At 44.8% G+C, this 16768-nt stretch overlaps 1 protein-coding gene across 1 annotated transcript in view; it reads right to left on the bottom strand.

Moving 5' to 3' along the window:
- Positions 1–16768, bottom strand: part of LOC136620287 (complement factor H-like) — a 197029-nt gene that overhangs the window by 78911 nt on the left and 101350 nt on the right. The window contains exon 6 of the mRNA XM_066594988.1: positions 4935–5117. Coding sequence (XP_066451085.1) covers positions 4935–5117 — 183 coding nt within the window. The remainder of the gene's footprint in view (positions 1–4934; positions 5118–16768) is intronic.

The raw sequence follows: 16768 nt of genomic DNA, 5'->3' as shown, positions 1-16768 counted from the left end.
GCCATCCAGGACAGGACCTGCTCACACTGCTCATTTTCTAATAACCGTCTCCTGGGTGGACCCATTAATTGGGCGATGAATGTGGGGACACCAGAAACGTGCCTCTCTCCTAATCGCGCAGCAGTCGGCTGCGACACACCTGGATCAGGAGCTCGGCCTGTGCCCACACCCTGACTTGGCCCTCCGCGTCCTCGGCCGCGTCCACGTCCTCTAGGCCTACCCCTACCCCTCAGCATGCTGTATTACCAGTGATTTGATTTCACAGGCAGCTAATAAATTGGCGCAAGACTGCAGGCCAAATATAATTTTTTCCCTTTTTTGAAAACGAAAGGCCCCACTGCCTCTAGTGAATGAATAATCTAAGTTTAATAACTGTGCTGTTTTCCTGCTAATGTGTCACAGAACGTGAGGGTAGCAGAGTTATTAACTGTGGCAGAGCAGGTATTTTTTTTCCCAATTAAGGAAAGCAAATGGCGAAGCCAGGAGTAAAACGTAGCTGGGTGCGTCTGATTTTTACAGGTTGCACACGCAGCCGACATGTGTCCACCGCCCTTAGGACGGACAGAGGCAGGACAAATAGAATTATTTTCCGTTTTTTTGCACCAAAAGGCAGCACTGCGTATATTCTATGAACATGAGAAGTTTAATAACTGTGCTGTTTTCCTGCTAATGTGTCACAGAACGTGAGGGTAGCAGAGTTATTAACTGTGGCAGAGCAGGTATTTTTTTTCCCAATTAAGGAAAGCAAATGGCGAAGCCAGGAGTAAAACGTAGCTGGGTGCGTCTGATTTTTACAGGTTGCACACGCAGCCGACACGTGTCCACCGCCCTTAGGACGGACAGAGGCAGGACAAATAGAATTATTTTCCGTTTTTTTGCACCAAAAGGCAGCACTGCGTATATTCTATGAACATGAGAAGTTTAATAACTGTGCTGTTTTCCTGCTAATGTGTCACAGAACGTGAGGGTAGCAGAGTTATTAACTGTGGCAGAGCAGGTATTTTTTTTCCCAATTAAGGAAAGCAAATGGCGAAGCCAGGAGTAAAACGTAGCTGGGTGCGTCTGATTTTTACAGGTTGCACACGCAGCCGACACGTGTCCACCGCCCTTAGGACGGACAGAGGCAGGACAAATAGAATTATTTTCACTTGTTTTACAAGCAAAAGGCAGCACTGCGTATATTCAATGAATAATAACTGTGTTGTGGCCCTGCCTATACAATTCTTTCCCTGCAGTATCAATGGAGGGTGGAATGCTCTGCAGAGGCGATTTCGAGAAGCAAAAAAAAATGCAGCACAGCTAACAGCAGCCTGGACAGTACTGCACACGGATAAATATGGCCCTAGAAAGGACCGTTGAGGTTCTTGAAGGCTACACTCACTCCTAACACTCTCCCTGCCTATGCAGCACTTCTGTCCCTAATGCCAGGTGCAACGCTCTGCAGAGCCGATTTTGAGAAGAAAAAAAAATTGCCACTGCTAACAGCAGCCAACACACAGCTATCAGTGGCCCTAATAAGGACCTTTGGGGGGTCTTGAAGCCTACACTAACTACCAATTCTTTCCCTACAGCAGCTCCGGTACAAACAGCACTGTCCCTCATCTAACTCACACGGCATCTGTGGCGAGCTGCGGGAGGGGCCGACTTTTATGTTCGGGTGACACCTGATCTTCCCAGCCACTCACAGCAGGGGGGTGGTATAGGGCTTGAATGTCACAGGGGGAAGTTGTAATGCCTTCCCTGTCTTTCAATTGGCCAGAAAAGCGCGCTAACGTCTCAGGGAAGGAAGTGAAAGTAACCAGAACACCGCATGGTGTTCGTTACGAATAACGAACATCCCGAACACCCTAATATTCGCACGAATATCAAGCTCGGAAGAACACGTTCGCTCATCTCTAGTAGTCACCCTTAGGGCGAGCACCCACTGGCGTTTTTTTTACCTGCGTTTTGCGTTTTGCGTTTTTCCTGCACAGGCATAGAGATAACATGTGTTCCTGTCCACTGGCGTTTTTTTTGCGTTGCGTTGCGTTTTTAACATAGGAACATGTCAGTTGCATATGTGTCCCTATTTTTCTCCTAATGCACCCATGAATGTCAATGGAAATTAACGGAAAAATTGCGAAAACGCCGCGAAAACGCAGCGAAAAACGCCGCGAAAAATGCGCGGAAAAATCGCGGGAAACGCGCGGAAAACGCAATCGCCAGTGGGTGCTCGCCCTAAGGGCTCCTTTCCACTGGTGAGATAATCGTGCGTTTTCGCTGCGTTGCGAGAGTGCGAGCTCTCGCAGGAAAGTCCTGCACATCTTGTTCTATGACAATCTTTCCATTAGCGATGTTTAAGGGCAAGCTGCAATGCGAGGATTAAAAATCACAGAAGGGGGATTGTTTCAGCGATTTGCGTTTTTCTCTCGCACATACAGTGCAATGGCAAAATAGATTCTCGCATCGCAGAGCAAAAACTTGCGATTTTGCAGCGATGCGATTTTAAAATTGCGATTTTTTTCGCAGCGATTATCGCTATCGCCAGTGGAAAGGAGCCCTTAAAGAGTTATTTATTTTTAAACATAGTTTTCATTGAGTGGGGAAACAATAAAAGTGCAGAATAAATGTGTATTTCAAAACTAACGCAGCTTAAGTGCTCATTCAGACAACGTGTTATTAGCGCTGCTAAGTAGCACTCTGTACACTCTTCTATAGGAACCAATAGCAGCGCAATAACGGCGCTCATCTGAATGAGGCCTAATACATTATGTATGTATCACAGGCTTGGCACATAAAAAGGAAACCGTGAACCGTTATGCAGTAATTGCTTGTTTAGATTTCAAGGAGGCAAAAGAGAAATGCGGAATACAGATAAATCAACATACCAAAATCATAATGTAAAAAGCTGAGACATGGTGGTAAGTTAACAGCTATCACATATGGTAGTGACTTGTAGAACACAATCCATTTAACCCAAGTTTGTTGGGAATTTAGTGGTGTTGCCCTGTCTGCCTGGCACCATTTGTTCTATAGTGCAATTATATTGGATTGTATTAATCAGTTCCGGCCAAATGATATAGAACATAGTATTAACAATATAGGCGCTTCCTGGAAGCTTCAAATTGATTGCCACATTTAGGGCTCCGACACACTTGAGTTTTTTTTAATGCTATTATTTAAAAAAGTTTGTGCTTTGCAATTTTTGTGCGATGCGTTTTTAACATTAGAAAGTCCCATTGACAATTGCATTAAAAAAATGCAGTGATATCGCAGCGTTAAAAAAATGCAAGTGGGTAAGAGAGCCCTTAGTGGATTAAATTAGGGATTTTTATATATAACAACAAACAGCAACCTAAGTAATAGAAGATATAACTAATTTGGTCTAAAATATAAGCCATGCTGCAGTGTAATGGGTGATCATTGGGATTAGTTAAATTCTGTTATCCTTTCATAGAAACACATTCATCAGGAATGACCTGGCCAAATATTAGAACAAATCTTTATGTTAACTATAGCTTATTAGACATAGCGAGTGGTATATAGAGAATAAGGGCTAATTTACACAGATGCATGCAGGAGCAAAGCTCGCATTGGACAGCATATTGATTCAGGTCTGTATGCTGTCCGAGCTCCATAGGCATTGAACACCCCATGTCCTATTCTCATCAGTGATATGTATTAAAATAAGACATAACGCAATTGTTTTGCATGGCCCGTGGGTCTATATAAAAATAATTGTGTGTCTGAAAAGTCCCATTAAATTCGATGGGTCCATGTACTGTTCATTTGAAGCATGTTGCAAACATGGAATGCACATGGAAAAAATACATGTATGTGCATCTCAGTACTTTGGAAAGTTGTTTGACCATCGTATGGACAGGTGGTCATTTCAGACCAATGTGTGATGTTGTAATGGCGTGGTGGCAAATGTTTTTGCGGCACACCTTTTACTGCACATTATAATACATGCCTTCACTCAACATGTGGGCATAAAAGACAGTAGGGGGTACAGTCCCTCTGGTGTTCAATACAGTCTTGAACACCAGAGGGGCTGTTTTATTTTATCAGTCCTTTAACTAGACCCTGTGGCCTCATGGGGTTAACAGTCTCTATATGCATTAACAACAGACAGTCTCTGGGGTGCATGTAACTTTTTGATCTTTATTTTTCGTAGCGTAGTGATCAAAAGAATCAATTCTGGCATAGTGTGTTTTTTTGTTTTTTTTATTATAGCATTTACCATGCAGTATAAATGACAAGTTAATTTTATTCCATCGGTTAATACAATTATGTTTATATCCAACTTGGGGTACATGCACATGGAGATTTAGATAGTTATGCTCTGCATTCTTGGGCAAAATTCAGATCGGATAGCACATGGACATCCTGTTCATGTGCTGTTCAACATAAAGGACATGGCACATTGATAAGTACTATTTTTGTCGAGCAACGGCCAATAATAGGGCATGCTGCAATATATTTTTTTCTCAGAATATTTGTGTAAAAAAAAAAAAAGCCCATGTGAATATGCCCACTCAAATAAATGGGTGCTATTTCTGTCCGATTTTCAGATCAATTTTGCAGAAAATTGGACATAAAAAAATCCTGTGTGAATGTACCCTTCCAGGGTCATCGGGTCCAATTCCCTGCTCAGTGCAGGATTCACTAAATCATCCCAGACAGATATTTGTTCAGCCTTTGTTTGAAGACTTCCATTGAAGGAGAACTTACCACCTCCTGTGGTAACCTGTTCCACTCATTGATCATCAAAATGCTGAGGCAAAATACAAAAGTGTGAATATGACCTTCAGAGAAAGGCTACATTCACAGTACCATAGCCAGTCATTAGAAGTGGTATTCTGGTGACTTCCTTTTCAAAAGGGGAGAACCCAAACACAAGAGCCAGATGTTACCTGTAGATGTAGACAATATATCGAACTATCTAAACTTACAAGAACATTTTGCTGGAGTAAATTTTCCATTAGGAAGACATGACATCTCTCCAAAACTATTTCCATCTGGTGTTTTGTAATTTCCGTAACACTGAAACGTCACCTTTTCTCCTTCCAAGTATGTGGATTGTCGATTGATAAACCGTGCGTTTTCCAAAACAGCCATAGAGGGCGCACATACTCCTAGAACAGAGAATAGCATTTTATATTAATTCAGAATTGTATGTTAGTTATTTTATTTTCCATTATTTAATGTATACTAGACCTCATGTCCACGGCACATGTGGATTTTTAATGCGGATATAGGGCTCAGTCAGATGGGCATTTTTTTGCTGCTCATGTTTTTGCGCAAAACACATGCGTGACTGCATCGATCAACATCCAGGAGTTTCACTTTGTGGTCAATGGTACTGGTGGCAGCAGTTGCGGCCCCATTGACATACAGAGAAGATCGCGATCCTCTACCACAGCTGTCACAGCTGTGGCCGAGAATTTCTTTTTCTCCGCGGGGAGTCCCCTCATCACATTACATGCTCACTTCTCTGCAGCTGCACCGCACTTTATGTGCGCATAACTGCAGTCAAATGTGTTTTTTTTTTCAGTGTGACGCCCGCTTTGGTCATGCAAATTTTTGTGCGTTTGCGTTTTGTGCAAAAAAATGCTCAGCAAATGAATGCCCATCTGACTGAGCCCTTAGGCCTCATGTCCACGGGGAAAATTAGGCCAGCTACGGATTCTACATGGAGAATCCATAGCGGGTCCCTCCTGCCCCGCGGACATGAGCGCTTAAAATAAGAATTAACTCACCCGCAGCAGACCGGGCGGATCTTCTCCTCTTCACGGCTGGATCTTCTTTCTTCGGCCGGCAGATGTGCTCCGCACGCCGGCTGCGTACCGTGCGCATGCGCCCGGCACATCCGCCGGGCCGAAGAAAGAAGATCCGGACGTGAAGAAGAGAAGAACTGCCCGGTCCGCTGCGGGTAAGTTATTCTTACTTTAGGTCTCCCGCGGATCCGGACGGCTTCCATAGGCTTCCATAGAAGCCTGTGGGAGCCGTCCGCGCGGGAGACACGCACGAAAATGGAGCATGTCCATTTTTTTTCATGCTCCATTTTTTAAAAAAAATCACTTTTATTGACCATCCGCGGGTATTTATCTACCCGCGGGTGGTCAATGCATCCCTATGGGATCCGCAGGCAGGTGATCCGCTGCGGATTTTAAATGCTATTTTGCCTGTGGACATGTGAGGCCTTATGCTGCATTTGTTGGTCAATGGCAGAAGCTTGCTTCTAGCTGTTGCTTTTTTCACACATTTTCCCATAGTCCCTACAGGGCTGTAAAAAATGTACAGGTGGTAAAAATGTTACATTTTTACAACATGTTAAATGCATATTTGCATCAAACTTTAAATTAATACAACAAAAGTCACTGAAAAATAGTCACATTTTTGCTTGGTACATCTGTGTGAACTTAAAAAAAATCACCTAAAAAAAGCTTCAGAAATAGGTTGAATTGAACTTAATGAAAGGTTTCTTTTTTTGCCAGAATATGCAGATTAAAAAAGTCCATGGTGTTGAATTAAATTGCATACATCCACATAAACATTCAAGTTAACAATATTTGGCATACCAATATTTGGACAGTTACATAATTATCATAATTTAGCGTCAGTACGCCGCAGTCGCCCATGTGGATGGACGGGCAAACACTAATTAAGATCGGGAACTTGATTTCAGCTTTTCTTCATTCATGCAATTTTATGGCGCATGCGTATATACTCGTATGAATAAGGCCTCAGTCCTGCTCACCCACTAGACCGGCCACCCGTAATTTGCATATGGCGAGAAAAGAATAAAACCCAGAATTTTACAGGTATGCTTGCAACACAGTTTCAGGTGAATGTACAGTGTGAATGCCCAAAACATTATTGTTTAACCCTTCAGTGGTGGATTTCTTACCACCCTGCCAGACCTACCAGGGCAGGTTTTTTAAATGGGCCAATCATTTAAGTTCAACTAATTTTACAGTCGCGTTCCAAGAGCCATAACTTTTTCATTTTTTCATTGACAAAGCCATATGAGGGCTTGTTTTTTGCAGTACAAGTTGCATTTTTGATGGCCTCATTTTTGGGTGTATATATAATGTATTGCATAACTTTTGTAAAACAATTTGTAGGGAGTTTGGGGGAAAAAAATGAATTCTGCCATTGAGCTGTTGCAGGGTCTGACAGAGCAGACTGACCTCTGGCTTTCTCCTGCTGAGTGTCCAATGGAGCTTGGTCGTGTGTGACAACGGCCGTAACCTGGTGACAGCTGTGTAGCTCGGCAGCTTCACACATGTGCCATGCCTGGCCCACGTCTTCAATCTGGTGGTTCAGCAGTTTCTGAAAAACTACCCCCACTTGTCTGACCTGCTCGGCAAGGAGCGCCACGTCTGCACACATTTCCGCAAGTCCACCTAGGACGCTGCCACCCTGAGAACCCTGCAACGTTTCAGCTGCCAGAGCACCGACTGCTGTGCGATGTGCCCATATGCTGGAATTCTACGCTGCACATGTTGGCGAGGCTGTATGAGTAGCGTAGCGTAATAGTGCAATACCATCTGCAACATGGGCGGCGGAGTGGTAGTCGGCCTCCACAATTCTTTATTGAGGAGTGGGCATGGATGGCGGACATCTGCCAGGTCCTCGGAAACTTTGAGCAGTCTACCCAAATGGTGAGCGGCGATGCGGCCATCATTAGCATTACCATCCCACTGCTTTGCCTGCTAAGAAGTTTGCTGCTAAGCATAAAGGACGCCGCTTTGCGGTTGGAACAGGAGATGACAGTATGTCGCTTGATAGCCAGACTACCCTCATGTCTATATCTCAGCGCGTTTTGGTGGAGGAGTAGGGGGAGGGGGAAGAAACTGCTGGCCACACTGCAGTGGGTACCCATGCTGCTTGCCTCTCATCTGTTCAGCATGTATGGGCTGAAGAGAAGGAGCATCCTTAAAGTCATTCTCCTAGTGAGGACAGCGATGTGTTGCATACTAGGACCCTGGCACACATGGCTGACTTCATGTTAGGGTGCCTTTCCCGTGACCCTTGCATTAGACGCATTCTGGCCAACACGGATTCCTGGGTGTACACCCTTCTAGACCCACGGTATAAGGAGAACCTTTCCACTCTCATTCCTGAAGAGGAAAGGAGTACAAGAGTGATGCAATACCACAGGGCCCTGGTGGAAAAAGTTATGCTAAAGTTCCCATCTGACAGTGGTAGTGGCAGAAGATGCGGTTACAAGGGCCAACTAGCAGGGGAGGTGCAGGGATCAGGCAGCATGTCCAGCGCAGGCAGGGGAACACTCTCCAAGGCCTCTGCCAGTTTTATGGCTCCCCAGCAAGACTGTGTCACTACTGCCCAGTCAAGGCTGAGTCGGAGGGAGCAATGTAAAAAGATGGTGAGGGAGTACGTAACCGATCGTACCACCATCCTCTGTGATGCCTCTGCTCCATACAACTATTGGGTGCCAAAGCTGGACACGCGGCATAAACTTGCACTGTACACCCTGGACGTGCTGGCCTGCCCTGCCGCTATCGTCTTGTCAGAGAGGGTCTATCATTATCACTCTAGTCAGCAGCTGTTGGTGCATCACAACAGACTGCATATACAGAGACAGAGATTTATCCAAAAGGGCATTGGATATAGGTGATAGCCTAGAATTCATTCTGGGCTACCACCAAACTATCTATGTGCATTTTATTGCAGCTATTTAAATCCTGAAGGATGAGTAGCTCATAGATGAATACTGCAGCTGTTCCATTTAATGCAGCCACTGTCTTTATTCATCTTATATATGTTCTACCTGTAATAATCACTTATACAAGTGGGAGCATCATCTCTCCGGAATAGAGCCTATGTATAAGTAGGAGAGAGAACATATTGACAAATAGAAATCTGAGTAACCCTGGATAGAAAAAGACATCAGGGAATACAAAAGTGGTAGAAGTGGTAGAATTCTCGCCTGCCACGCGGGAGGCATGGGTTTGATTCCCGGCCAATGCACCTAGATTATTGGGACAGAGCATTTTATTGCAGCTATTTAAATCCTGAAGGATGAGTAGCTCATAGATGAATACTGCAGCTGTTCCATTTAATGCAGCCACTGTCTTTATTCATCTTATATATGTTCTACCTGTTATAATCACTTATACAAGTGGGAGCATCATCTCTCCGGAATAGAGCCTATGTATAAGTAGGAGAGAGAACATATTGAAAACATATTATTATTTGGAACAACTTATCTCTATCCTTGATAATCACTGAAACTGTCGTCTGGTTGCAATTAACCTTGGTATATAATCACATGAGCCATAAGAAATGAATGGCTCATGCGATCAGTCATAGGCATAAGGGAATACCATAGAGTATCAAGCCAATATAAGCTTGGGTCTGCGTTATACAAAAACATACTCCGGACTTAACACCTAATGGTGACATATCGGGGTGATTTCTATATAAATCAATCACCGCGATATTGTTCTAGAAATAATAAGAACAAATACGACCCAAGCAATATTAATGAGCAACTGTTATAAATGGGACGACAGTACTAGTAAATGTGTGTGTCAGGTACAATATTACTGACTGTAAATTAACAGACATCACTGTACCGTGACTAATCAGAGGACATCAGGCCTACCCTGTGATAGAGAACTAAAAGTGTTCAAGGTCACTGACAGTGAGTGCTTCACCACACTTTAATAAACATCTGGTGGCGCAAGTCATTGACAAATGGAAATCTGAGTAACCCTGGATAGAAAAAGACATCAGGGAATACAAAAGTGGTAGAAGTGGTAGAATTCTCGCCTGCCACGCGGGTGGCCCGGGTTCGATTCCCAGCCAATGCACCTAGATTGTTGGGACAGAGCAGTATTCATCTATATATCTAAGCCCTACTGTTTTTAATTATTGTGTGACTTTTAGCACATATGAGAAAATATAAGGACGCCTTTTTATTATTTAAAAATCAATAAAAGCTAAGTTTTATTATTTTTGGTCCTTTCGGTGACAAGTTTCATTAAAGTTGAAAAAGGATTTCATTGCTACGGTGGCAATCTTGTCAGAGAGGGTGTTTAGTGCAACTGTGGTCTACCTATACTCTTGCTACATAAATGTTACTGGGGTCCACCTATACACTTGCTACTGAAAGGTTTGAGGGGTCCTCCTATACTCTTACTACATAAATTTTACAGGAGTCCATCTATACACTTGCTACTGAAAGGTTTGAGGGGTTCGCCTATACTCTTGCTACAGAAATGTTACAGGGGTCCACCTATACACTTGCTACTGAAAGGTTTGAGGGATTGGCACTCTTGCTACAGAAATGTTACAGGGGTCCGCCTACACACTTGCTACTGAAAGGTTTGTGGGGTTTGCCTATACACTTGCTACTAAAAGGTTTGAGGGATTCACCTATACTCTTGCAACAGAAAAGTTTCAGGGGTCCGCTTATACTGTGGGTGCACAAATGTTTCCCATAGTGTTGTTCAGCTGCTTGACACATACACAGAATGAAGTCTGTGGGGACACATGGATTTCCCATAGATATGTAACTCACTGCACCTTGGGTCACACACGGTGAAGGCTGGGACCGAACCTGACCCTGGGCCCGCTCACGTACTTCCCACACAGAGTATTGCGGGTCCTACCTCGGTCATGGTTTCTCGGCCTTATTATGCCACCTCCTACTGCTGCTTGGGGTCTGGGGATCAGTGCTGAACACACATGTATTTGCTCTCATATTACCACAGTTATCTGAGACACTGGTTTGGGCCAAAACAAAGGAGCGTTACTGAATTAATGAGACAATCACAGCTGTACTAGCATCGGAGTCTGCTTTAGGCCCATGATTACTGACAGCATGGGCAGAGGCCGAGGTCCTGGGGGAAAAAAATCAACTGCGCTAGATTTGCCCTGTGGAACTTCTTGGTGGGTCATCCAGTCTTTGGAGCAATGAAAGCAACCGTAACTGATTTATTGAGACGTTTACACCTGTACTAAAATCCGAGTCCGCTTTATGCCCACTGAGGGTGTGGGCCGAGGCCGAGGTCCTGGGTGGGTTTAAACTCTGCCATGTTTGTGCAGTCTGATTTCTTTATGTGTAATACCGTCTTTGAGTTTCATGGGTTCGCCTATGCTGTGCGTGCACAAAGACTTCCCCATTGCGGTGTTTTACCTATCTGGCGAGGTCCTTGGTGGGGTGAAATGTTTGGGCACTCTCTTTTCTTCCTGTTTAAGGATGACTACCCACTAGCGTTTGCGAATTTGCTGTGTTTTTTTCCCCCGGTGTCTATGGGGCTTACTAATGTTAAAAATGCATTGCGGCAAAATCGCAATTTCCTGGAGAAAAAAAAAAACCACTGCGAATTTCGCAGTGAAAAAAAACTGTAGTGGGTAGTCACCCTAATACTTTCCCTGGGTTCCAGGGGGTTGCCTATACTGTGGGTGCGCAAAGGCTTTCCCATTGCGCTGTTCAGATATCTGACACATACAAAGAATGATTTGGGCAGAAATGTGGGCAGAGGCCGAGGTCCTTGGCAGGGTGAAACTCTGCCATGTTTGGGCACTCTCTTTTCTCCCTGTTTAATACTGTCCTTGGGTTCCAAGGGCTCGCCTATGCTGTGGGTGCACAAAGACTTCCCATTGCGTTGTTTTACCTGTCTGGCACAAATACACTGACTGACTTGGGTAGGGTGCAGACAGCTTTCTCATTGCATTGTTTTACCTATCTGGCTCAAATACACTGACTGACTAGGGCAGAAGTGTGGGCCGAGGTCCTTGGCGGGGTGAAACTCTGCCATGTTTGGGCACTCTGATTTCTTCATGTGTTATACTGTCTTTGAGTTTCATGGGCTCGCCTATGCTGTGGGTGCACAAAGATTTCTCATTGCAGTGTTTTAGCTATCTGGCACAAATACAATGAATGATGTGGGTAAGGTGCAGAGTGCCACCTCTTCCTCCTGCTTGGGGTCAGGGGATCAGCGCTGGGCAACATGTATTTGCTCTCGTGTTACCACAGTTATCTGAGACACTGGGTTAGACCAATCTAAAGAAGCGTAACTGAATTAAGGAGCCATTCACAGCTGTACTAGCATCCAAGTTCGCTTTCTGCCCACAATTACTGAGGGTGTTGGCAAAGGCCAAAGTCCTGGGGGGATGCAACTGCGCCAGTTTTGGCCTGTGGAACTTTTTTGTGGTTCATCCAGTCTTTGGAGCGATGAAAGCAACCATAAATGATTTAATGAGACATTCACAGCTCTACTAGCATCCCAGTCCGCTTTATGCCCACGATTGCTGAGGGTGTGTGCAGAGGCTGAGGTCCTGGGCGGGGTGAAACTCTGCTATGTTTGGGCACTGTAATTGTTTCATGTTTCATACTTTCCTTGGGTCTCATGGGCTCGCCTATGCTGTGGGTGCACAAAGATATCCCATTGCGGTGTTTTAGCTATCTGACACAAATATACTGAATGACTTGGGTAGGGCGCAGAAGGCTTTCCCATTGCGGTGTTCAGCTATCTGACACCTACACAGAATGAATTGTGTGGGGACACATGAATTTCCCATTGCTATGTAACTCACGGCATCTTCGGTCACACAAGGTGGAGGCTGGGACCGAGCCTGACCCAGGGCCCGCTCACATGCTTCCACAGAGTATTGCGGGTCCTACCTCGGTCATGGTTTTGAGCTTATTATGCCTCCTCCTCCTCCTCTGCTTGGGGTCTGGGGATCAGTATTGGTCAGCATGTATTATCTCTCGTGCTACAAATTACCACAGTTATCCGAGATACTGGATTTGAGCATTCACAGGAAGCTTTAGTGATTTCATGAGACTTTCACAGGGTCACTGTATACCTGTGGTGGCTACTTTTGCGACACCTCTTGCTTCAAACCAATCTTTGGTGTTAGTACGTGCTGCTGCATTGTGGAGATGTGTAGAAGTGCTGGCTCCAGAGTCCCCTTTATGCCCACATTTGCGGCTTCTGACAATTTTGTGACGGAGATGGCACGGGATTGGAATGATGATCCTAAGTTAATTTATCATCAATTCTCATCAGCATTGGGGGCTATCGCCAACACTTTTAAAGAGGGTCTCTGCCTTACCCTGCCAACCCTGTGCAGTGTGTGTCTCCGGTTCCTCCTCATTGCAGACACTTATTAATCGACATGAGGGTGGTGTGGCTATGAAGCGAGCATGTGGCATGAGGCCACCTGGACGCTGCGCAGGAAAAATTTTGTGTGCGCTATGGATGCATGGTTGTGCAGGGGATTGGACAGCAATGCCAGTATGTAACCCAGGAGAAAAGGCAACGGTGTCACCCGCAGGCAGTGATTGTCCTTGGTTGCAGCTAGTGTGGTGCTTAGCTAAGATGTGCCAGCGCATATGCCTTGCTGCTTATCTGTCCCAAGTAAACTGTTAGGGGGATGACCGCCAGGCTCTTGCCCCCATTTTGGCTTAATAGTCGGACCTGGGAGCCTCAGTCATGCATGCTGCCCCTGCCGTTCCCTATCCATTTCTGTGGTGTTTCCATCACTTTCTGAGGTTTTCTGGTGTTTTACAAACCATCCCCTATGCGGAGCATCAGTCCCATACAAAAATCCTCAAGTCCCCTATTGACTTCAATGGGGTTTGTTACTCAAAATGACCTCTTGAGCATTGCGAAGAGCTGGACTCGAGTACCGAGCACCCGAGCATTTCGGTGCTTGCTCATCTCTATCAAGTACTACAACAACAAAAAAAAACTATACAAGTTTGATATCGTAGTAATCGTATTGACCCATAGAATAAAGCTTTCATGTCATTTTTGTTGCAGTTTGTGTGCTGTAGCAACAAAACGCACTGAAAGATTGTGGAATGTCATTTTTTTGTTCCACTTAGAATTTTTTTAAAGTTTTTTAGTACATTATATGGTACTTTAAATGGCACCATTGAAAAATACAACTCGTCCCGCAAAAACCAAGCCTGCATACAACGACGTCAATAAAGGAGTTACAATTTTTTAAAAGGGGGGAGGAAAAAAGGGGGGGGGCACGTCATTAAGGGGTAAAATAATGTACCAGGAGGGAGGGACAGCCTGCAGCAGTGCCGCAGAACGTCAGAAGAAGTGAGTAATGATTTTTATTCTTTGCTCCACTGTATTGCCGGCGTATAAGGTGACAGTTGGGGGGTCGTCTTATACGCCCCGTCGCCTTATACGCCGGTATATATTTTTATTGTAACACATTTCTGGATGAATTGCAGGGAAGGGCTTATACATTTAAGCCCTTCCCGACAATTCATCCTGCGATCGCCGGCAGCCCATTGCTTTTTTTTTTTTTTTGTAAATCAGATTTTATTACATTTTAAATATATAACAACAATAACAATAACACGTCAGTCATTGAGATGGGTTACAATCTTTGTCTTGAATCCATACTAAATAACTATAACATAGCCCTCGCGGCTTAGGAAACCCCACCAATGACTTACGAAAAATCGCTTAAGGTAAGCTGTGGTGATAATCCTCCCAGTCACGGGGACCACTCCAAACTTCCCTGGCAACATGCAAGGGGGTTCTATATACGTATAGAGTAATGTATTTTTCCCATCTCGCCACCAACAGGGCTTTTAAAACATCTCTACAAATAAACATGAGGGATGGGGGAGGGACAACGATGGGGAACGGGGGGGGGGGGGGGGAGAAGACATAGGTAAGAGGTCTTGGGGGGGGGGGGAACGGCCGGGAGGGGGATATCTTAAGTATCCTTCACGTCTCTTCGATCAAACTGGTCCAGGGATAAGTATATGGGAGGCGATGGAGCCCGGTGTGTGTGTGTGTGTGTGTATATGTATGTATATATATATATATATATATATATGTGTGTGTGTATATATATATATATGTGTGTATATATGTATATATATATATGTATATGTGTGTATATATATATATATATATATATATATCCCCTAAGGGAACTGCGCGGAAAAGATCCCTATACAGCGTCGGCTATGATGATGTTTGCGCATTGTACTTAGTTTATGGATCATAGCTCTGTAGATGAGATTACCCGATCACCTGAAGGTTCCGCTGCCAGACAATCGCTTTCCAGGGAATCCACGTATCTATAAATTTGTCATGTGTCCCTCTAGACCAAGCCGAGAGCTCCTCTAAATTCGCAAGGGTATCTACTCTATCACGCCATTGAGTTAGTGTAGGTGGGTCTCTCTGTTTCCATTTTAACGGTATCAGGGCTTTTGCAGAGTCTAACAGCAAGGCGGTCAATTTATTCCGCAGTGGGTGGAATGCGGGAGTCGGTCTCCACAGGAGAACCACCTCAGGGGAGAGAATAAGTCCCGGAGAGATCTGCTTCAACACCTCCTCCACCTCTCTCCAAAATTTAGTTAAAACCGAGCACTCCCACCAAATATGGAGGAAGGACCCAGTAGCCTTCTCGCACCTCCAGCATAAATCATGTGTGGTTAGTTTATGATCGTGCAGCCACTGCGGGGTTCTGTACCATCTTGCTAACAGCTTGTAGTGAGTTTCCTGTGAGGTAACGCATGGTGACAGACCAAAAGCGGTCTTCAGAATGAGTCTGGTCTCACTTGGGGTTAAGGAGATGTGAAATTCCCTTTCCCACGAAACAAGGAAGGCAGGACTTGTCTCCACTGGGGGGGAGACGAAGTGGTTCCGAATGTAAGAAACCTTTCTGGTTTGGGCATTGCTTCCCGCTAAAGTTTTCTCCAGCGCTGTTAGAGGTCTGGTGGTTTTGTGGTCTTTTAGAAAGTTGTTAATAACTTTCAATAAGTGCGTCGAGGTAAGGAAGGATAGAGGATAACCAGGTAGTAGGTCCTCCAGCGATGAAAGAGGGAATTTGTGTGCTAGGTCTACTACGTCTTGGATTCTTTTGCCTGCCAACGGCTTCCATATTCTTGCTGTATATGGGTCCAAAGAAAGACCCATATACCTGTGTAATGCAGATAGGGGTGCACATGGGGAAGGGTCTGGGGCTAACTTTGCCCCCAAGGTAGCCCATGTCTCCAGTAATCCCTTTGTAAGGGGATTAACTTTTTGTTTCCTCTTGTGTTTCCCGCACGGGACCCATAGTTCCTCCACCAGGTGGGGGCCATAAGCTCCTATAGCTAAGGACTGGAGCAGGGGGTCCCTAATTGGGCTCGTCAGTTCCAGCCAAAGGTTCAGTTGTGCGGCCATATAAAACTGTTTGGGGCATGGAAGGTCCACTCCCCCCTCCGAGCGCCTCTTAACTAACAGACAATGCGCCAGCCTCGGCCGTCCTCCTCTCCACAGATATCTTGTGAAGATGGTATGCAGAGATTTGAAAAAGCTTGAAGGAATAAACACTGGGAGTAATCTGATTTTATAAAGTATAATGGGAATGATGTAGGCTTTTAATACATTTTTTTCTGCCTAACCAGGATATGAAGGGGAGGTCATAGGATCTCACTAGGTTCTTAATCTTTCCTAACAAGGGAGCGAAATTTGTTGCATATAAATCTTCTGCTTTTTTAGTTATTTTGATACCCAAGTAATCAATAGACGAGTCGGCCCAGGTAAAGGGAGAGTTGATCTTAATCGCTTTAAATCTATTGGGTGGGATGGAAATATTTAGTGCCGTCGATTTGGACAGGTTGATCTTGAAATTAGATATCTCCCCAAAATCCTCCAGTAGCCGTACTAGGTGAGGAAGGCCTGTCTCGGGGTTCGTTATTAGGAATGTTATATCGTCTGCGTATGCGGACGCAGAGAGGGTCCTTCCTCCTACTCTCAGGCCCTGTATCAGGGGGTCCATT

The sequence above is a fragment of the Eleutherodactylus coqui genome, chromosome 3, assembly GCF_035609145.1.
Source record: "Eleutherodactylus coqui strain aEleCoq1 chromosome 3, aEleCoq1.hap1, whole genome shotgun sequence".
In the NCBI taxonomy this organism is placed as follows: Eukaryota; Metazoa; Chordata; class Amphibia; order Anura; family Eleutherodactylidae; genus Eleutherodactylus; species Eleutherodactylus coqui.
This window is presented reverse-complemented; position numbering and strand designations above follow the sequence as displayed.